General features: G+C 44.3%; 1 protein-coding gene across 1 annotated transcript in view; it reads right to left on the bottom strand.

Annotated features, from left to right (window-relative positions):
- The window catches only part of COL23A1 (collagen type XXIII alpha 1 chain), a 356,401-nt gene that overhangs the window by 322,624 nt on the left and 11,155 nt on the right, over nucleotides 1–22,622 (bottom strand). The window contains exon 2 of the mRNA XM_084637721.1: nucleotides 22,140–22,209. Coding sequence (XP_084493847.1) covers nucleotides 22,140–22,209 — 70 coding nt within the window. The remainder of the gene's footprint in view (nucleotides 1–22,139; nucleotides 22,210–22,622) is intronic.

Below are 22,622 nucleotides of genomic sequence, written 5' to 3'. Positions count from 1 at the left end.
TTCTGATCACCCAGGTAAACTTCTCCAACTCCCTGAATGAATTCAACTGCCCGCTTTTGTGGATCTTCCACTAGTTTTGCTCATAAAACAAAAACCAGGGCAGTCACAAACAAATGAAAGTTGGCTGTTTTGTTTGATTGAATGCAGCATACATGTAAGCCTCTGGCCTACACAGTACAGACCCCCACAGAGCTTGGTCTCCTATGCTCAGGAGATGCTAGGGGCCTCACTTTTCACATCACAAGAAGCTGGGAAAAGAATGTTTCAGTGGAAAATTTCCATCAAAAAGTAAGTGGCACAGGAACATTTTTCTGCTCGTTGCCAAATAGTATAAGCTGTAGAGAGAGCATAATGAAGTGAACTAAGCATGAGACCAAAAGCCAGGAACTCCCAGCCTCCATCTCTGCTACAGACTCTCTTTAGGATTCTGGGCAAATCATCTAACCACTGTGCGGCTCCATCTATGCTGAGAATTTAACTACAAACAAGCTGAGCTGCTTTAAAGCTCCAAGAACAAGTCTGGCAGATCTATCTATGCTTGATTTGGCTGGCCAGCTGGGGGTGGTGAAACAACGCGATAAATCCATATTTGAGCCATTTCATGTTTCTAAAATGGTTTATCACAGCACATCCCCATCCACGCTGGTCAGCCAAACACCACCTAACCCAGAACTGAAGAATATCTCAGTGTAAACTTGAAAGCTTCTCCACTCCACCAACAGAAGTTGGTCCAATAAGGGATATTACTTCACCCACCTTGTCTCTCAAACAACACTTAAGTCCTTTTAGCTGGATTCACCACCAGTTGTCTCACTCAGTTAAAATCCTATTATGGCCACAGTTTATCCCCAACGGCGAGTCTTCGACTATGTTGACACTACAGACCTTACAGTGGAACAGCTGTACTGCTGCAGCCGTGGCACTGTAAGGTCTCCTGTGTAGCTCCTCTATGCCGACAGGAGACAGCTCTCCTACTGGCATAATTAAACCACCCCCAACAAACGGCAGTAGCTATGTCAGCGGGAGAGCCTCCCCTGCCAACATAGCACTGTCCACACCAGTGCTTTTGCCAGTGCAACTTATGTTGATCACGGGTGTGGTTTTTCTCACACCCCTGACTGACAAAAGTTTTGCTGACAAAAGTGCTAGTTTAGACAAACCCACACTGTCAGAATTACTCCCAAAAGTGAAATGGTGATTGTAATATTTATGGTGATTAGCAAGTTAGAGGTCTGAAGATGTAAAGTACGATATTATGTGCTAAGTGTTTATACTCCTAGACCTTAGAAGGATCTTTTCCTTTACAGAAAATCCTCAGGAGCAAGAACCAACTCTGCTTCTCTAGCACAAAATTGTTCTGGAAAACAAAGCAACAGAAAACCCAGCATCTACCTGGGACTGTTGTACCTGTAGCTCTGGTAAGATCAAAGCCTAATTCTTCAGGACAACACCGCTATGTCTTTGATAAGTGCAATGAAGATATTGCTGGATTCTTTTAAGCTTAGACTGCCCTAAACCCACTAACCTTACAGTCCTTACAAGAAAAAGATATGCCCTTGTGTTGTATCAACCAGGCAAGGTACTAACAAGCTTCCACAGGACTTTATTTTCAAAGTGGAAACCTCTTTACCGAGCTGCTGCTGCACCCTCTGTAGCTTTCTCCCAGCCTCTCAACTCCTCCCCCCTCCTTCCTGTTTCCTGTCCTTTCAGACTCTCAATAGCTAGTGCTCCCAATTCTAATAATTACAAGCGACATTTAAACAGCACATTCCCTCCTCTCTTAAGAAACTCCCAGTTAAAATAAACATTATTGTTCTAACCACAGGAACAAATATGAAACAAGACACTATACTGTTGGCAGAAATATTACACTGAAAACACTGTAGATAGTACATAACAGTCTAGTCCAGACAGGTGGTCGTGTGGGTCTGACAGGCCGTCTCTCAAGCCCCGGTTCCAGTGCAGTGTCTTGTTGTGTTGGTACTACGGCGAAGTCATCCAATGCAGACTGGGTGTTGGCATAATCTCCTCTTGGTGCATAGGCAGGTGCAAGATAAAAAGCATTCCATACCCATCCATCAGAAAGTCGACAGGTGTAAGGTCCCTTCTTCTCTATGATTTTAAGAGGAGCTGTGAATGTTTGGTCCCCTGTGTGTAAAATTCCAGGTTTTCGTATTCTAACAAAGGAACCACACACAAACTTTGGTTTCTTAGCACCCTGCCGCTTGTTTGTGAAAGCCTTAGACTCTGCTTGGTTCTATTCAGCTGTTTTTCTCACATCATCCTCGTTTGGAGCATCAGGTTGTGCCTTTAACAATCCAGCAATGTTCAGTTTAGTATTCATCTGTTTCCCATGCAGTAACTCTGCAGGTGATCTTTGCGTTGTGGCATGTCGTGCAGCCCGGTATGCTTGCAAGAAATCAACAGTGAAGGGTATCCACAATCGCCCTTCTAGTTTAGCCGTTTGCAAACTCTGAGTTTGCAAATGGCTAAACCATTTAACTTCTGTTAAACCATTCGATTTCCCCATTGGCTTGAGGGTAATATAGGGATGACATTCTATGTAAAATGTTCCTCTGTGCTAGAAAAGTTTCAAACTCCAGGGAAGTAAATTGACTACCATTATCTGAAACCAGTTCTTTGGGGTTACTTTCCTTACTAAAAACTGAAGAGAGGAACTTAATTACAGTAGCAAAAGATATTTGTGGTGTAAACGCTACCTCAGGCCATTTACTGAAATAGTCTATTAAAGTGATGGCATAACGGCAGTAAATTGGAGGAGGATCAAAGGGTCCTACAATGTCAATCACCACTTTTTCCCATACAGATTCAGGAAGAGGAACAGGCTATAATGGAGGGGTACATGTTACTACTGTCTTATGCATTTGGCAAGTGACACAGGATTTTAGGATTGCTTCAGTTTGAGAGTCCATCCCTGGCCACAGATCCCGTAATCGTCGTTTCGTTTGGACAATTCCTTGATGAGTATCGTGTGCCAGATGTATGAGTCTTGACTGTAATTCTTCTGGCACTAAGAAAGTTCATCCCAAACTCTAAAATAAGGCAGCAAAACTGGGTCAAGGTTTTTAGGGTGACTGGGCCATCTCTGTCAGAAATTCCCATAGTTTTTGTTGAATTGGACACGCTGAACAAGCAGCTTGAAATTGTTCTCTTGTAACTGCAATGAGAGTGCTTGTAATAAGCACAACCACTACATCCTCATCCTCCGGCGGACCATCTGATGAAGGCAAAGGCAGGCAAGAAAGTCAATCAGCGACCACATTTTGGTTTCCAGGCTTATTATTCCAGTTCATAATTGAAAGAGTAGTCTTGCAGACCATCGAGCAATACGGTATCCTGCTCTTCCCAGTCCTTTCGTGGTGAGCAATGTCAATGTCTGTGTGCAACTTGAACATGCGGCCCCACAGGTAAGTTCTCCATTTTTCAGTAGCCCAGACACAAGTGCTTCTTTTTCGACTGTAGAATATTTTCCCTCAGCATTACTTAATGTCCTTGAAGCAAATGCAACAGTCCTCTCTGTGTTGTCCTCATGCAGTTGTATGAGAACAGCCCCAAGTCCATAATCAGAAGCATCAGTAGTTACAATTGTGGGCAATGCAGGACTCAATGCAGGACTATGTACAATCAAGTCTTTCACCATTTCAAAACTATCTTGTGCATCCATTGTCCACACTAAGGTTGAACTTCTCCGTAGTAATTCCCGTAACGGTTTAATGATAGAAGCGTAACTGGGAATGAATTTTGCATACCAGAAGGTAAGACCCAAGAAGGAACGTAAGGTTTGCAAATCTGTTGGAGGAGGAGCATTTGAAATTGCCTGGATATGATCTGGATCAGGTTTTAGTCCAGCCTATGAAATTGTATGCCCCAGAAAGGAGAATTCAGTTTGCCTAAATTTGCATTTGGACCTATTGAGCTGGAGGCCTGCTGTGCTGATGCAGTTTAGTATAGACTGCAGGTTATCATCATGCTCCTCAGAAGTATTTCCAAACACAATAATATCATCCAGATAGCACTGAACTCCATGTTGATTCTTCAGAATCAATGACATTTTTTGAAAGGCACTTGGGGGAGATGCGAGACCTTATGGAACACATTTAAAACGAAATAGTCCCTCATGTGCAATAAATGCTGTGAAGTCTCTGCTATCTTCACGCAACATAACCTGGTTGTATGCGCTCTGCAAATCAAGAGTAGAAAACATCTTTGCTCCATGGAGTTCTGCAAATACTTCTTCTATGCGAGGATGAGGATGGGTGTCAATCACAATAGCTTTATTTGGCTCCCTTAAGTCCATACAAAGGCAAATGCCTCCACCCACTCTGCGTCACTATTATAGGTGAAACCCATTCCGAGGAGTCGCTCTTCAATAATGTCCTTTTGAACAAGTTTTCTAAGTTCCTCTGAAACAGTTTCCCTGATTGAAAATGGTAAGCGTCGTAACTTCTGTCATACAGGCAACACATTACTCCGCATTTTATGCGGAAACCCATAAGCACAGCCGAGTTTCTCCTCAAGTTGGTGTTGGGTCCCAGCTGAAACTGGTGTGTGTACTGCAAGAGTGCTTTGCTGAGGAAGATCAATTCGTCCATTAACTACCCTGAGATTTAAAGCAGCCAATAAATCTCTGCCAAGGATAGGAGTGCCTTTGTGGACAATGTAGAACTCTGCAGTTACACAGCAATCACCAAAAGTAACTATTACTGGCAGGCAGCCATGTACTGGAATATGGTTTTTCAAATAGCACACCAAGTGAAGTCTGGGTTCAGTAGGAGGCACACCTTTAAAGTAATGCAGATAGATACTGCTGAGCCAGTGTCCAACATTAGCTAAATAGAGTGTGGTTTGCTTGAGGGTATGGTGGAAACGTTTACAGTGCACTTTATCTGTTCTGGAATATGTGCAGTTGTGATTTTGTCCACGCGCAGTACAATAACATTTGGTAATGGAACTGCATGCACCTTTTGATTGAACTGGCTACTGCGACATACTTTAGCAAAATGGCCAATCTTTTTGCAATGATTGCACTGAGCTACTTTTGCTGGACATCCTGTGTAGCTTGCAAGGTGCTGTGGGGATCCACAGCAAAAACATGCTTTTACTGTATTTTGAATTTGCTGATTCAGTGGTTTTTCATTAGTTTTCCTCTTGCAACTGTGTGTCTGCAGTGGTAGTGAACTTTTCTGCAAAGGAGTCACAGCCTGGACTGTGGCTGCTGTATCCATGCTCATTATTGTGGCTTCAGCTGTAGCTGATTCAATCTGAGTAGCAATGGTTATTGCTTCTTCTAGTGTAAGTTGTGGTTCTAGAAGTAAGTTTTCTCTTACATGAAGCATGGTTGTTTTCTAATGAGCTGGTCTTTAATCATCTCATCTGCCATATTCCCAAAGTCACAAATTACAATCAGACTCCTCAGAGAAGCAATATACTGCATTATAGTTTCTCCTGGTTTCTGCTCACGCTAGCAAAATCTGTAGTGATTAGCTATTACATTCACTTTTGGTACAAAAAAAATCTTTAATGCGGTGAGTGCAGTCTCATATTTATCATCTGCAAGGGGAAAAGTGTAAAATATACTCTGCCCTTCTGCTCCAAGGCAATGGATTAGCAGAGCATGCTTTCTTACTTCAGAAATCTCTGTAGCACTGATTGCAAGTAGACAAGTCTCAAACATATGGATCCAGGTGGTTAAAGCAATTGGAGGCTCATCAGGGCTTTACAGAAAGGGTGCAGGTGTGTTCAGAGGCAGAAGATCCATCCTCATCACCAAAATGTTGCATCAACCAGGCAAGGTACTAACAAGCTTCAACAGGACTTTATTTTCAAAGTGGAAACCTCTTTACCGAGCTGCTGCTGCACCCTCTGTAGATTTCTCCCAGCCTCTCAACTCCTCCCCCCTCCTTCCTGTTTTCTGTCCTTTCAGACTCCCAAACAGCCAGTGCTCCCAATTGTAATAATTGCAAGCAACATCTGAACCTCACACCTTGTTATCTTAAAGCAACAGAAAACAAACCAATCAACCAATACAAGACCATGCCGTCTGGGCTGGGTGCAGCAGCACAGCTGAGCAAGAGATGAGAATTTATTAATGGCCCAGGATTTCATGCATCCTAAAATGAAGGCAGATTGAACAATTTAATCCACTGGATTCTAGAAACAGTAAATCCTCACTGTGCAACTCTTGCTTCTGAACAATCCATAGGTTGGTAGTGGCAGCAGCAGCTTTGTTCACCTATTTTCTGAGCTGGTACATTTTTGCCCCTCTGGAAAGGAGTTAGTGGCATGAGTCATTGGGGTCCCCAGAATGTCAGTTAGGAAAACAGATATCAAACAAAGCAGATTCCTCTGTCTGGGGGGAGGGTGCAGAATATCATTAATATAAATTTAACCATGCTTTAGCTCACATTTGGTTTTGACTTATGTAGCCACTTCCCAACCCCTTAGTACAGCACACCAAGCACAAGGTGATGATGCTCATTATGCAGTGCACAGTTCTAAAACCCAAACCATTAAATAGCAGCAGCCTGCCGTTTCTTGGTGGCACAGCTATCACTGCAGGAATGCTGCCAAAAGCAGCTGACAGGCCAAAATCATTTTCACACAGGGCTTGTGCTAAAAACTGCTTCTCTCAACACTGCATGCATGATAAAATCAACCTAAAGTACATTTAAACGCATTCTAATCCCATTATACACACAGGACTGATCAGAAATGATAGCATGATTGACTCGCAGAGATGGCATAAAGATACAGTAGTTGCCAAACTGTATGTAATCTACTTTCAATTCCCACTCATTCAGACAGAATTCAAATAAGGGGGGGGGGGGGGGGGAAGGACACCGAGGGGAAGCCAATGGGAAATTCCTAGACAAATCAACACAAGAAAAACAACCATCAGTCTAGTTTCATCAGTCTAGTTTCTAGTTTCATCTAATCTTCGGAAACCCAGAACTAAATGAGGTCTACATCAAGGGTATCTGGGTCTAGTTAACTAACTTAATGCGTCAAGACAAAGATAAAGTTACATACAGATTCTTAGAGGCCATGGGCATCATGTTTATTTTTATAGTTTTCATTACTCACAAAATAGCTTTGGGAGCCTTAAGAAAAATGTTAGAAGTCTTCTTCCATTGATGTCATCGTTTTTAATAAGTTAAAGTGCTCTGGAGATGAATAGCACTATGAAAGGGCCCACTATTACTCCACTGTTCTGGACCTTTGTATTTGGTAAACTCTGGGACTGTATCCTGCTCCCACTTCACATCAACAGGAGTTTTGCCCTGGGACTTCAACTGGACCAGGTTCAAGCCCATTGTTTTATTTTGGTGTGTTTAAGAGAGCTGAAAACTAAGGCAACAGGACTTTTTGATTCCTTCCTTGGTCATGCACCAGTGTCCTTGCTGTCAGTACCACTCTGGAACTAGTATTTGTAGCCTGCTCACAGCTGCTGAGCAACCAGAAGAGAGCACCCACCCACAACATATTTAAAGGCCCACAAGAGACATTAACATCATTACTAGAAGACAGCGACAGATTTTTTTAGAATCTAGGACATGCCACACTGAACTAACAATTGCAGTAATTTTGGGGGACCCCTATCTGAGAGCAGCCCTTTCAGCTCTTAATCAGTCACTATCCTATTCGATGGAAGCTGCATTTCTTTCCTTCTGCCAGCCAAAGATCATCTCCCTCTGCATGCCCCTTTAATGCTGTTCTCTCCCACCTCTCCCCACCAGATCCCCCAGAATAGGAGTGAAGCAGCAGTAAAAGCAGCAGCAGGCACTGCCAAAGATACCCCTCAGGGTGGAAGAATCACATTGCTGCAGTGAGGAAAATCCCAGCAGGCAGCATTGAGACCACTGGAGCTGCAATATTGGCGAGACCACTCTATGGGGCACAGATCAAGCACATCACTAATACAGAGCAAACATCATTAACTAATTAACTTGCTTCTGTGGGGAAAGCTTTCATGATTAGTGGATTCCTGTTAGTGGCAAGAGTCACAGATGCTACAGTGATGGAGGCCACTCAAACATTAGAGAGAGCAATAGCAGTTGCGCCATAGCTGAGGTTGCAACCGTTTATGGTTCCTACCTAACTCAGACAGACAATTTAGCACTGAATGAGTTAACAGCACAGCCTTCTGTGTACCTCTTAGAATGCAACACTAGAGAGTCCCTGTTTTATCTGAGGGAGTGGATCATGGCCTTGGAGATTAGAATATTTTTAAGGAGTTTTAGGGTGTCACTAGCTACTGCAGGTAGGTCATGGGAAAGTCAGGCCAGACGTTGCAGCGCTCATGTGGTGCGCAGATACCTCTCCAGATGCCCTTTGAGGTCTTTCATCACCTCCCAAAGGGAGTTAGGGAGAGCAGTGGGCTCACTGTCTGGACACAGCCATAATGGGGACACCACTGGCAATAGTGTTAACAGCATTTTTGAGCTGTAGATGTTGCTTTGTTACATGAAGTTGCTAACAGATCTGTGATGGGGTTATATTAACCAGGGCCAAGGTTACCAAATCAAATCAAAAGATAGCTTGCCTGAGAGTAGGCTTCTAAACAGATGGCCTGATTTTTCAAATGTGTCACACACCCAGCAGCTCCTATATACGAGCTTAATGTTAGGCCCCCATTTGTGAAAATCTTGGCCTAAGTACCACTGTGCAGGAAAAAAAATCTGATTTGATAAAATCTGTTAGTTAACGTAACTTAGCCCTGGTCTACGCTAGGAGTTGAGGTCAAATTTAGCAGCGTTAAATAGATTTAACCCTGCACCCATCCACATGACGAAGCCCTTTTTTCGACTTAAACGGCTCTTAAAATTGATTTCCTTACTCCACCCCCGACAAGGGGATTAGCGCTGAAATCGGCCTTGCTGGGTCGAATTTGGGGTACTGTGGACGCAATTAGATGGTACTGGCCTCCGGGAGCTATCCCAGAGTGCTCCATTGTGACCGCTCTGGACAGGACTCAACTCAGATGCACTGGCCAGGTAGACAGGAAAAGGCCCACGAACTTTTGAATTTCAATTTCCTGTTTGGCCAGCGTGGCAAGCTGCAGGTGACCAGGCGGAGCTCATCAGCAGAGGTTACCATGATTGAGTCCCAGAATCACAAAAGAGTTCCAGCATGGACCGAACTGGAGGTACGGGATCTGATCGCTGTATGGGGAGAGGAATCCGTGCTATCAGAACTCCGTTCCTTTTTTCGAAATGCCAAAACCTCCTAGGGCATGAAGGACAGAGGCCATAACAGGGACCCGAAGCAGTGCCGCATGAAACTTAAGGAGCTGAGGCAAGCCTACCAGAAAACCAGAGAGGCGAACGGCCGCTCCGGGTCCGAGCCCCAAACATGCCGCTTCTATGATGAGCTGCATGCCATTTTAGGGGGTTCAGCCACCACTACCCCAACCGTGTTGTTTGACTCCTTCAATGGAGATGGAGGCAACAGGGAAGCAGGTTTTGGGGATGAGGAAGCTGATGATGATGAGGTTGTAGATAGCTCTCTGCTTGCTTGCTGTGAAACCATTTTTCCCCAACAGCCAGGAACTGTTTCTCACCCTGGACCTGGAGCCAGTACCCCCCGAACCCACCCAAGGCTGCCTCCCGGACCCCCCAGGCGGAGAAGGGACCTCCGGTGAGTGTACCTTTTAAAATACTATACACGGTTTAAAAGCAAGCATGTTTAATGATTAATTTGCCCTGGCATTCTTGGCTCTCCGGGATATACTCCCAAAGCCTTTGCAAAAGGTTTCTGGGGGAGGGCAGCCTGACTCCATCCACCATGGTAGGACACTTTATCACTCCAGGCCAGTAGCACATACTCGGGAATCATTGTACAACAGAGCATTGCAGTGTAGGTTTGCTGGCATTCAAACAACATCCGTTCTTTATCTCTCCGTGTTATCCTCAGGAGAGTGATATCATTCATGGTCACCTGGTTGAAATAGGGTGCTTTTCTTAAGGGGACACTCAGAGGTGCCTGTTCCTGCAGGACTGTTTGCCTGTGGTTGAACAGAAATGTTCCCCGCTGTTAGCCACGGGGAGGAGGGAGGGGCTAGCCACGCGCTGGGGGAGGCAAAATATGACCTTGCAACGAAAGCAGATGTGCTATGTATGTAATGTTAACAGCAAGGTTTACCATGAAAGAGTGTAGCCATTGTTCTATAAAATGTGTCTTTTTAAATACCACTCTCCCTTTTTTTCCCCTCCACCAGCTGCATATGTTTCAAGGATCACAGGATCTTCTCCTTCCCAGAGGCTAGCAAAGATTAGAAAGCGAAAAAAACGCACTCGTGATGAAATGTTCTGAGCTCATACTGTCCGCCCCCACTGACAGAGCACAGATGAATGTGTGGAGGCAGACAATGTCAGAGTGCAGGAAAGCACAAAATGACCGGGAGGAGAGGTGGCGGGCTGAAGAGAGTAAGTGGTGGGCTGAAGAGAGGGCTGAAGCTGAAAGGTGGCATCAGCGTGATGAGAGAAGACAGGATTCAATGCTGAGGCTGCTGGAGGATCAAACCAATATGCTCCAGCGTATGGTTGAGCTGCAGGAAAGGCAGCAGGAACACAGACTGCCGCTACAGCCCCTGTGTAACCAACCGCCCTCCTCCCCAAGTTCCATAGCCTCCTCACCCAGACGCCCAAGAACGCGGTGGGGGGGCCTCTGGCCACCCAGTCACTCCACCCCAGAGGATTGCCCAAGCAACAGAAGGCTGGCCTTCAATAAGTTTTAAAGTTTTAAACTTTTAAAGTGCTGTTTGGCCTTGTCCTTCCCTCCTCCACCACCCCTCCTGGTGCTACCTTGGTAGTTATCCCCCTATTTGTGTGATGAATGAGTAAAGAATGCATGAATGTGAAGCAACAATGACTTTATTGCCTCTGCAAGTGGTGATCGAAGGGAGGTGGAGAGGCTGGTTAGTTTACAGGGAAGTAGAGTGAACCAAGGGGTGGGGGGTTTCATCAAGGAGAAACAAAGAGAACTTTCACACCGTAGCCTGGCCAGTCATGAAACTGGTTTTCAAAGCTTCTCTGATGCGCACCGCGCCCTCCTGTGCTCTTCTAACCACCCTGGTGTCTGGCTGTGCGTAACCAGCAGCCAGGCGATTTGCCTCAACCTCCCACCCCGCCATAAACGTCTCCCCCTTACTCTCACAGATATTGTGGAGTGCACAGCAAGCAGTAATAACAGTGGGAATATTGGTTTCGCTGAGGTCTAACTGAGTCAGTAAACTGCACCAGCGCGCTTTTAAACATCCACATGCACATTCTACCACCATTCTGCACTTGCTCAGCCTGTAGTTGAACAGCTCCTGACTACTGTCCAGGCTGCCTGTGTACGGCTTCATGAGCCATGGCATTAAGGGGTAGGCTGGGTCCCTAAGGATAACTATAGGCATTTCAACATTCCCAAAGGTTATTTTCTGATCTGGGAATAAAGTCCCTTCCTGTAGCTTTTGAAACAGACCAGAGTTTCTGAAGATGCAAGCATCATGTACCTTTCCTGGCCATCCCATATTGATGTTGGTGAAACGTCCCTTGTGATCCACCAGTGCTTGCAGCACTATTGAAAAGTACCCCTTGCAGTTTATGTACTCGCCAGCTTGGTGCTCCGGTGCCAAGATAGGGATATGGGTTCCGTCTATGGCCCCACCACAGTTAGTGGATGGCTTTGCCACAATGGGATTCCCTATGACCTGCACATTTCCCAGGGTCACTACCCTTGACATCAGCAGATCTTTGATTGCGTTGTCTACTCGCATCACAGCGGCCCCCACAGTAGATTTGCCCACTCCAAATTGATTCCCGACTCACCGGTAGCTGTCTGGCGTTGCAAGCTTCCATAGGGCTATTGCCACTCGCTTCTCAACTGTGAGGTCTGCTCTCATCTTGGTATTCTTGCGCCTCAGGGCAGGGGAAAGCAAGTCACAAAGTTCCGTGAAAGTGCCCTTACGCATGCGAAAGTTTCGCAACCACTGGGAATCGTCCCAGACCTCCAACGCTATGCGGTCCCACCAATCTGTGCTTGTTTCCTGAGCCAGAATCGGCGTTCCACCGCATGAACCTGCCCCATTAGCACCATGATACCCACACTGCCAGGGCCCGTGCTTTGAGAGAAGTCTGTGTCCATGTCATAGAATCATAGAATAGAATCATAGAATATCAAGGTTGGAAGGGACCTCAGGAGGTTATCTAGTCCAACCCCCTGCTCTAAGCAGGACCAATCCGCAATTTTTGCCCCAGATCCCTAAATGGCCCTCTCAAGGATTGAACTCACAACCCTGGGTTTAGCAGGCCAATGCTCAAACCACTGAGCTATCCCTCCCCCCCATTCCTCATCATTCACGTCACCGCGCCGACGTGACCTACTTGCCCGGTATTGCTTTGCCAGGTTCTGGGGCTGCATATACTGCTGGATAATGCGCGTGGTATTTAATGTGCTCCTAATTGCCAAAAGAAAAGGAGTACTTGTGGCACCTTAGAGACTAACCAATTTATTTGAGCATGAGCTTTCGTGAGCTACAGCTCACTTCATCGGATGCATACCGTGGAAACTGCAGCAGACTTTATATATACACAGAGAATATGAAACAATACCTCCTCCCACCCCACTGTCCTGCTGGTAATAGCTTATCTAAAGTGATCATCAGGTTGGGCCATTTCCAGCACAAATCCAGGTTTTCTCACCCTCCACTCCCCCCCACAAATTCACTCTCCTGCTGGTGATAGCCCATCCAAAGTGGGGTGAAAAAGCAACTCTTTACACAATGTGCATGATAATCAAGTTGGGCCATTTCCTGCACAAATCCAGGTGCAGGATAGTGAGTTTGTGTGTGTGGTTTTTGGGAGGGGGGTGAGGGGGTGAGAGAACCTGGATTTGTGCTGGAAATGGCCCAACCTGATGATCACTTTAGATAAGCTATTACCAGCAGGACAGTGGGGTGGGAAGAGGTATTGTTTCATATTCTCTGTGTATATATAAAGTCTGCTGCAGTTTCCACGGTATGCATCCGATGAAGTGAGCTGTAGCTCACGAAAGCTCATGCTCAAATAAATTGGTTAGACTCTAAGGTGCCACAAGTACTCCTTTTCTTTTTGCGAATACAGACTAACACGGCTGTTACTCTGAAACCTGTCTAATTGCCAAAGTGATCTGAGTGGGCTCCATGCTTGCCGTGGTATGGCGTCTGCCCAGAAAAAAGGCACAGAACGATTGTCTGCCATTGCCCTGACGGAGGGAGGGGCGACTGACGACATGGCTTACAGGGTTGGCTTACAGGGAATTAAAATCAACAAAGGGGGTGGCTTTGTGAGAAACTGAATGGCTCCCTCAAGGACAGAACTCAAAACTGGGTTTAGCAGGCCATTGATTTCACAAAGAGAGGGAGGGAGGAGAAAATGAATACAAAACCAATCTGGTCTATTTCTTGTTTTGATCCACTTCATCTATCATTATATATCTTGCTGGCAGCAGACTGTGCAGTACGACTGCTAGCCATCATCAACACCTGGGTGCTCAGCAGAAGACGGTGCAGTATGATTACTGGCCATCATCTTCTACTAGCTGCAGATTAAAAGACAGTGCGGGACTGAATCGCCACGTGACGAAACAAGGGAAATGACCTAGCTGAGTCACTCCCATGTTTGCCCAGGCACCCGGTTAGAAGAGCACCCAGGACTACATCGATGACGGCTACCAGTCATACTGCACTGTCTGCTGCCAAAAGGCAATAAACTTGTGCTGTGTAGCAATGCAGTACCACGCCTGCCAGCACCCAGGAGACATACGGTGACGGTTAGCTGAGCGGGTTCCATGTTTGCTGTGGTATGGCATTTGCACAGGTAACTCAGGAAAAAAGGCGCAAAACGATTGTCTGCCCTTGCTTTCACGGAGGAAGGGAGGGAACGGGGGCCTGACGATATGTACCCAGAACCACCCACAACAATGTTTTAGCCCTATCAGGCACTGGGATTTCTACCCAGAATTCAAATGGGCGGCGGAGACTGCAGGATAGCCACCCACAGTGCAACGCTTCGGAAGTCGACAGTTGCCTCTGTACTGTGGACATGCTCCGCCGACTACATGCACTTAGAGCATTTGTGTGGGGACACACACAATCAACTGTATAAAAACGCTTTCTACAAAACCAACTTCTATAAATTCGACCTAATTTTGTATGATTTGCCTAATGCTCCAGTGGGCAAAGGAGGAACGGAAAGATGAACCTTGCTGAAATGAAGGTTGGGGTGCAGGGAGACGCCAAGACATGGATGAAATTACTGTAGAGAGGAACAATACAAAATAGTGGAGTTTTAAAAACAAGATTTATTGGGGGATAATCTGTGTGTTTTTTTCTAACTGGGGAATTAATAAAAACAAATATTGTGTTTTGCTAGGGATCGTTACTCTGCTCCAGAGAAATCAATCTCACAGAATGGAAAAAAATCTGAGACATTCAAGTTTACTAGTACACAAAAAGACAATAAAGGAGCATAGGACCCCATGAATTTTAAGGGGAAATTCAAGATTTTTTTCCATTTGATGCACCATTCATTATTTTTACTATGTCCATTTAAGCGATCAAAAATTAGGATTTTGAAACCCACACAAGGATATATCTTTCATATACACAGCCCAGGAAAGATATTAGAAGCCTGGCATTGCAGAACATAGATAAACAGAGACCCTGCTAGTTAAAATTCAATTCAATCTGCAAACTCAGCAGTAAACATCTTGCCCCCTGTTGGGTAAAGTCTGTGAGTGGTCAACACTAAAAAAATGAGATGAGCCCCATTACCTTTGAACTCTGCTAATTAATTAGGGAAGTTCCATTTCAATGTTTACGTGGGGAAGACAACCTAGGGGGCTCAGATAGCAAGAGATGTTTGAGGACCCCACTCAACAAAAATGATGATTTTACTGGCCAGGTATTTCAATGAACTGGGAGCCATAGGATCTACTAGTACACTTAACTGTTCTACAACCTGATATAAGTTCTGTACAGCCAAATCCTACCTTAAGGCAGTGGTCCCCAACCTTTCTTGTGGGAAGCGAGAAGTGGCAGCAGCAATAAGCGCCGCCGCCGAAATGCCGGCGAGAAACGGCAATGCTTCTCGGCGGCATTTCGGCAGCGGGATGTCCTGTGGGCGCACAAAAATGCCCCGGCAGGCGCTATGGCACCTGCGGGCACCATGTTGGAGACCCCTGCCTTAAGGGTATATCAACACTGCAAGAGAAGACCCATGGCTGGCCCATGTCAGCAGACTCAGGCTGTGGGGCTATAAAACCGCAGTGTAGACGTTCAGGCTGGAGCCTGAATGCCTATACTGCAATTTTATAGCCCTGCAGCCCAAGCCCCATGAGCCCAAGTCTGCTGATATGAGCCAGCTGTGGGTCTTGTATTGCAGTGTTGACATACCCTAACAGGCTTAGGCATGATAGCTGGGATTTCTGAAGTTGCCTGCGAGAACTGAGCATCCAAATCCCACCGAATTCAGTGAGAGTTAAGTCCCAGGCTTCCTTTGGCTCCTAGAAAAATCCCAGAAATGTTTGAAGGGAAAGCACAAGCTATTAAGTTGCTCTGCAACAGGGGAAAATAGTATGGGGCCACTCAGCCTGCAGAGGTGTATTAAAATTCACCTAATCTTCTTTCCCAGGCACACACGGTTCCATTTCTAGACAATTAAAACCATCTGCTCTCCTGCAGGTACGAAGCACCATTCCACAATTTTTGCGGCCAAGACATTATTAGGAAATACTTATGTATTAATTTGATGTTCCAATCAATTATACTGAACATTTTATGCAGCTTGTTATACACACACAAAAATCCAACATTAATTCAAGGTGAAGACTAGAAAATTTTATCATACGGAAATCGAGAAATTGTGAGTTAAGGTTTTTTCTCTGTACTTCTGCCTGTTTGAATGTATCGATGACAGAACTGTTGTGTGATTGTGGAACTGCTCTTACACTTCAGAGAGGCATGAATGAATCAAAACAAAGTTGATACATATCAGACAGTCTCCAAAACTCATCATTGTTTGATGGCTGTTGGGCATGAGTTGGAGATCTCAATCCAGTGTCTAATAGAGCAGCATCAACTCCAAAAGAAACCAGTGAAACAGACACCTTCATCTCAGAGGTCAAAGAATGATTGAGGTGGTGGGGACAACTGTCTTACTCCTCTGGCTGCCCATTCACAACAGATTGGAGCATGCCATCAGGGGGAAACTTGCACAGAGATTCTGGGTAAGTGTGGGAGAGAAGAAGGCTCAGGGGAAGTGTGCCAAGACACATAGCAAATGAGGTGGTGTACAAAAGCCACTTCATGGATGGCCCTGACCTTCAATGGATGTCAGAGGATCTGCCAGATTTGGGAGCAGACCTAGTCTATGGAAGGAACCCTCCTCCCAGTCTCCAGGAGAGCAGTCAGAGGGGAACTCTTTGAGGGGGATGTGTGCAGGAATTTCCTCCATCACGGCCCAACTTTCATTTCTTTTACTGACAGTAACCGGAAACAACATATCATAGATGTCTGCCTTCTACTTCTGCCAGCAAAGCAGCTGTCATCTTCTACACGTGCAGCACTCAAGGCCCTGTCTAAACTACATACGAGGTGACCATTCAGGTTTTTTTAAATCTACGCATTTAAAAGGAAGTACTTGCTTGGTTCTAAGATGATCTAACATCTCAAGCTCTTAGGGCTCCGTTACCACCGTTTGGAAGAGTTCATGTATTACTAGTACTGCAGAAAAACTTCTCATAAGGCAAATATTAGATTTATAAGGGGTCTTTCAGGCAAAATATTTCAAACCACTGTGGATGAAAATACAATGATTTTTTTTTTATTAGCCACAGGTTTCACCACTGTTAGTGAACAAAGCAGAGGGTTTTCATTTTGCTTTTTTAATCTGTCTCCAAGGACGCATCAGTTGAAAAGCTATTAGGAGCTCCACCACTTGAGTGCCTTTCAAGCAAGTGTTCTTGCACCTGCCAAATTTTATCTAATAGAGGCCACATGAGGATCAAGCCAGAAAAAGAAAAACTGGCACACAGGAGTTAAAGGCCTCTGCAAATTATAACAGGCATGAGTCAGAGAATGCCAGTAAATCTTCCAACTGAGGTGGTGCTTCACATGGAGTTGACGTAAGGAGGTTGTTACTAGTTCTGGATTGAATACAAACAGCTGTATCCAAAGCTATAGGAGTTGGAGACATTGAAAAATGAAAGGTCATAGTTGTGACACAAAGCCAAGACAGAAAACAAGCACTACCATTACTATTCACTCAGCACTAAACTTGGCCAGTGAGGGGTACTGCCCCGAGGGTACCAAACACTGGAACTTGTGCAACAACCTTCTCACACTCAGGTTATGGAGCTGAACAAGTTATGGAGAAATTTCTAGCCACACATTTAGGCAATTTTTGTTGTTGTTGTTGTTGAAGAAATGAAAACAAAATGTAAATTAAGTTGGATTTTCATGAAGTTCTGCAAACTCGCAGACCTTGCAGGGAGCTAGGAACGTACCTCATTTTATCATAGACTTGAGCCAAGGTTTTTCATGAGCTACTTTTCCTTGTCATTCTCATTTTGTTTCTATGGTATTCATGAAATAATATGGGCTCCCTCTGGTGGCCAATGATACCTCTATAGACAATAACAAAAGTGTCTCTCAGTGGATCAACTGTCTACTTTCTATTTCAAAACAGAGTCAACTGAAAGCCTGCTGGGGTTCTATTTATTAAGAATTTTATTTTCTCACACACACATACACACTCTATAATTAGAGTCACTCATTCTTACCATTTTTAAAAGTTTTTTTAAATCAGTACTGAGAGCTGATCATATAAAACAAGCCAAGTTATTAAAAAAACAAAAACAATTAAGCCATATGAAAATATCTAGAAAATTATTAGCCATTTGGTCAAAGCACAATCAGTGCTTAACTGGTGTCCTATCCCACCATTCAACCTTGATTTAGGGCTCCTGCATGTGATTTTATGATATCTAGGACACGGGTCACATTAGCTCTGAGTCTCTTTTAACTTGATGGTTTATCATGGTTAACCCCTTCCCTTCAGGAGATTGTTTTTCCAGCTCTCACATCTTTATATGTGGCTGAATTGTTCTTTTTCCCTAGCCTGGCCAGTTTCCCTTAGGAAGTGTTTTCAATCAAGCAACAGCGCCCCAGCCTCATAATGAAGGCAGGGAGGACAGCAAGAAAAGTTCTCTTTGTATAGAAGATGCGAAGAAGGAGAGTTACATGAAACACAAACGTATACCAAACGTAGCAAATAAAGTTACAATAGCTAGCATAAGTATTGCTTTAAAACCAAATACGGCTCCAAATAAAAGGAAGGATCACCTTACATTAGCCTATGTTCTGGAAAGGGTAAAATTAAGCCTATGAACTTGATTCTCTCCTGTGACTGAGTTCCACTCAGTTCTGGCTTGTTGGCCCCAACGAGAGTTGGAGCAGTTTGCAAGCAGCTCTAACTTGCACCACTGACCAAGGGTCCTTAATTGACTCTGTAGAAGGGGAGGATTGCCTTGCTTTGGTCCCCCAACTCCAATCACCTAGACCAGGGGTAGGCAACCGGTGGCACGCGTGCCAAAGGTGGCACCCGAGCTGATTTTCAGTGGCACTCACACTGCCTGGGTCCCAGCCACTGGTCCTGTGGGCTCTGCTGCCGACCTGGGGTCCGGTCCGCCAGCCCCCGCCAGCTGGAGTTCCGTCTGCCGGCCCCGCTCAGACCACTGCCAGCCCCAGGTCCTGGCCACTGGTCCGGGGGGCTCTGCTGCTGGCCTAGGGACCCGGCTGCTGGCCCGGGTGTCTGCAGCTGCCCCCAGCTGTGGCCCACTAGCCCCAGCCTGGGGCAGTGAGGAGTGCAGACAGAGGCAAGAGGGGGTGCAGCTCAGCACCCCCACCTTAAAAATTGTTCCAGCGCCACTGTACTGGGATATTTTAAAGTCCTGATTTGCTGCTTACATCGCTATCACGCCACGTGGAACAGTGCACTGCATTTGAAGTTGAGATTAGAATTTACTTGCAAGAACTGGAATCAGAATTTTCTGACAGATTTCAAGATTTCCAGCAATTTGGCCCAATGCTTTCTTTTCTAAGTAAAGCTGAAAAGTTCAATGAAAGTGACTTGGATTGGTCTGTATTTCAGTGGATGGGTGTTGAAGATTTCAAAATGCAGCTCATTCAGTTAAAAAGCTCAGAATTGTGGGCATCAAAGTTTGGAGATCTGCGAAGCTACCGAGAGAGATCATGGGGCCTCTATTCTGACCTGCTGGATGTCCCTGCCAGTGAAATTTAACTGTTTGAAGAAAACTGCGATTGTAATGCTTTCAGCATTTGGATCCACATACCTGTGTGAACAGATATTTTCACACATGAAATCTGTCCTCTGTCCCTCTCGAGCTGGTGAACAACTAATCACTCAGAAGTGTGCAACTTAAAGTATCCAAAGAGGTGCCAGACATTGGAAAACTCAACAAGGAAAAGGAAGGGCAAGGATCACACGAAACTGATAAGGTCTTCATTTTAATTTAATTTTAAATGAAGCTTCTTAAACATTTTAAAAACCTTATTTACTTTATAACTAAACTACTGTATGTATATTATAGACTTATAGAAAAAGACCTTTTAAAAGCGTTAAAATGTATTACTGGCACGCAAAACCTTAAATCAGAGTGAATAAATGAAGAGTCGGCACACCACTTTTGAAAGGTTGCCGATCCTTGACCTAGACCCAGCACACCCGCACCAGCCAGCAACTCTCCTCCTACAGGGGAATTCTCTACTGGCCAGTGGCAGCCAGTTTCTGGCCCCTTTGCACCTCCTGACTGCTGCAGAAAGGCCAGATCTGAGAACAGATTCTGGCCACAGCTTTCTAAAGATGTGACTTATCCCTGCAGTTCCAGATGACTTCAATGACAGTTGCAGGTGATCAGCACTGTTGAGGATCAGAGTATTTAACTAGGGGTCACAGAGGAATTTAATATTCCTCAGCAAAGAATATTGGAGGAAAGGCTGCTACGACAAATAAAAATGGCTGTCAGCTGAACTTCAGAAAAAACTGAAAAATCTTCAGTTTTATATAAGGGGAAGCGTGGTCACCACCACCAACTTAACGAAGCACTCATCTCTTTGGAGGAAGAGTACTACACAGGTACAAATATTATTATTGGTTGACGGGAGTCAGGATTGGTAGCAGGTTCACAGTAACTGTGTATCACCAGTCGCTTCACAAAAGCTTTTCTTCTTTCTTTTTCCTTACAAAATTACTCTACTACAATTGCAACAAGTATTTGACCAGCATATAGAATACTTATTTTGAATATCTTCCCCCCACTCATTCAAACAAATCCATCGGCCCTTTAACAGAGTGGTGGCTCACCTATGCAACAAAAGAGACTCTTGGATCTCAGTTGCCTTTTGTACTTAAAAGGATTTTTCAGTGCTTAACACTTAACTCAGCAGGCATCAGTACCTTCCTGATTACAAGTACTCTGGTTAACAAATTTTGCAGCTCAAGACCTCGATCCTGCAGTGAGCTGTGTGCACCCAGAGCCCCACTGACTTTGCCAGCTCTGGTCCCAAGGCGATAATTTGCCTTGTCAGCAGAAGGAAAGCACAGAACAGAGATGAAGAGCATCAGGTCAGCTATTGTTAGTTGGGAACACCAAGGGAATAAAGTTAATTTTCCCTCCTCTGAGCCAAAATGTGCATGAGAAAAAGAAAAGGCCTTTCTTCCAGACTTTCCCGGACATTCAGATATGGGCTGAAATAACCCTGATTTGTTTCTCAACTAATCTAGTCTGGTTGCAAGACAGTCAGCCCAGACATGGAGCATAAAGGCCATTCACGTTAGCTAACCACAAGCAAATAAATTAAATACAATTACTACAATTGCATTAATGCTTTTAAAAGAGCCATGAGTCAAATATTTTATAGGCTATTATGTATAATTTTAAGGCTTAACAGCAAAAGGAAAAACACCATTACACCATTTTTGTCTCATGAGTAAGGAATAATGCTGGGAGCCAGACTGTGATAGTTTTCTTGTCCAGTGTGTTGGGAAAATCCCAGAATACATTTTTTATCTACTGGGTTTTCAAATGCTGGAACTTTCAGCTTTTTATACAAAAGTAATTTCATCTTAATCAGTGCTGTTTAGGTAGACTTTGATTTCTGTACAAGACTAAAATACACTCATATGGAAGCTTTTGACCTCAAATGTTAAAATTATCCCTCCGTGCACAATGTACAGACAGCTCTACATACCGTAAGCTTTCCATATTGTTCTAAAGAGATTACAGTCAATGTTGAGTCAATAATGATTGAATAAATGTTTTAAAGAAAATTTAGCACTTCCGTGCATTTTCCATCATCAAATATTGTCCAATCTAGCTCATCTTCACAACACATCTGTGCAAAAAAAATTAGAAATGCTCCATAAGGCGAATCACAAACAATTTACTACAACCGCTGAATATTTCGAGTACATTTGTGTAAATGTGATTACCACGCAGACTAATTGAAGATGTTTATTGTTTCTAAAGAGGGTGCTCTTTCAAAACAAAACAGGAAGATCTTGATTGTCTAGGAAGTTCATTAAACTGTGTGAGGGAATTTAAACAGCCAATGAGAGTTTTCATATGCAGAGCAATGCTGGAGAAGCTACTCTCGCATCTTAAAAGGAGGTGGTGATACAGCTTTTAATTATCACACTGATGTTTAAACTGCAGAGGTTTTGGTAGGTCTTTTTCTGAATGTCTTTCAGTGGACTGTGTAGGGCACAAGGTCAGTACATCTGTTAGAGTAAAACAGTTACTTAATAGTGCACATGGCTCCCCCACTCAAGCCCCAAACACCATAGTCATGTAAACACACAAATGCAAGCCAAGGAAAGTTAATCCAGTTGATCAGAAGAGGGCACTTCATTTTTGGAGGTATTTAAACTCGTTAGCATATTCCATTTAATATAAAGGAGCAGCTAAAAGAAAGAAGAGGAATGTGGGCAGTATTAACCCAGTAAGACTATCAACAATTTACCAACAGTCAAACTTTGGTGGTAATGGTATAAAGATGTCACTGTTCCACATACCTGGTGGGCAGACACATTCAGATGGAGCCTCTCGCACTGTCCGCAGCTTGGCTAATCCTTCACCCAGTTTCTGTCCAGAGGGAGAGGGGGAAGAAAAAAAAAAAGAAGATATTTAGAGAATAAATATATAATCACTGCATGCGAACAAAGGGCCAAATTACAAAACAAATCCTCTTCATGCTATGGACAAAACTCCACCTCTATTTTTGTCAGTCCAGTTTAACAATAGGTTTCAGAGTAACAGCTGTGTTAGTCTGTATTCGCAAAAAGAAAAAGGAGTACTTGTGGCACCTTAGAGACTAACCAATTTATTTGAGCATAAGCTTTCGTGAGCTACAGCTCACTTCATCGGATGCATACTGTGGAAAGTGTAGAAGATCTTATTATATACACACAAAGCATGAAAAAATACCTCCTCCCACCCCACTCTCCTGCTGCTAATAGCTTATCTAAAGTGATCACTCTCCTTACAATGTGTATGAT

Source organism: Lepidochelys olivacea (genome assembly GCF_965140295.1).
Source record: "Lepidochelys olivacea isolate rLepOli2 genome assembly, chromosome: 8".
In the NCBI taxonomy this organism is placed as follows: domain Eukaryota; kingdom Metazoa; phylum Chordata; order Testudines; family Cheloniidae; genus Lepidochelys; species Lepidochelys olivacea.
Note: the sequence above shows the minus strand (reverse complement) of the source record. Positions and strands in the feature narration are given on the sequence as shown.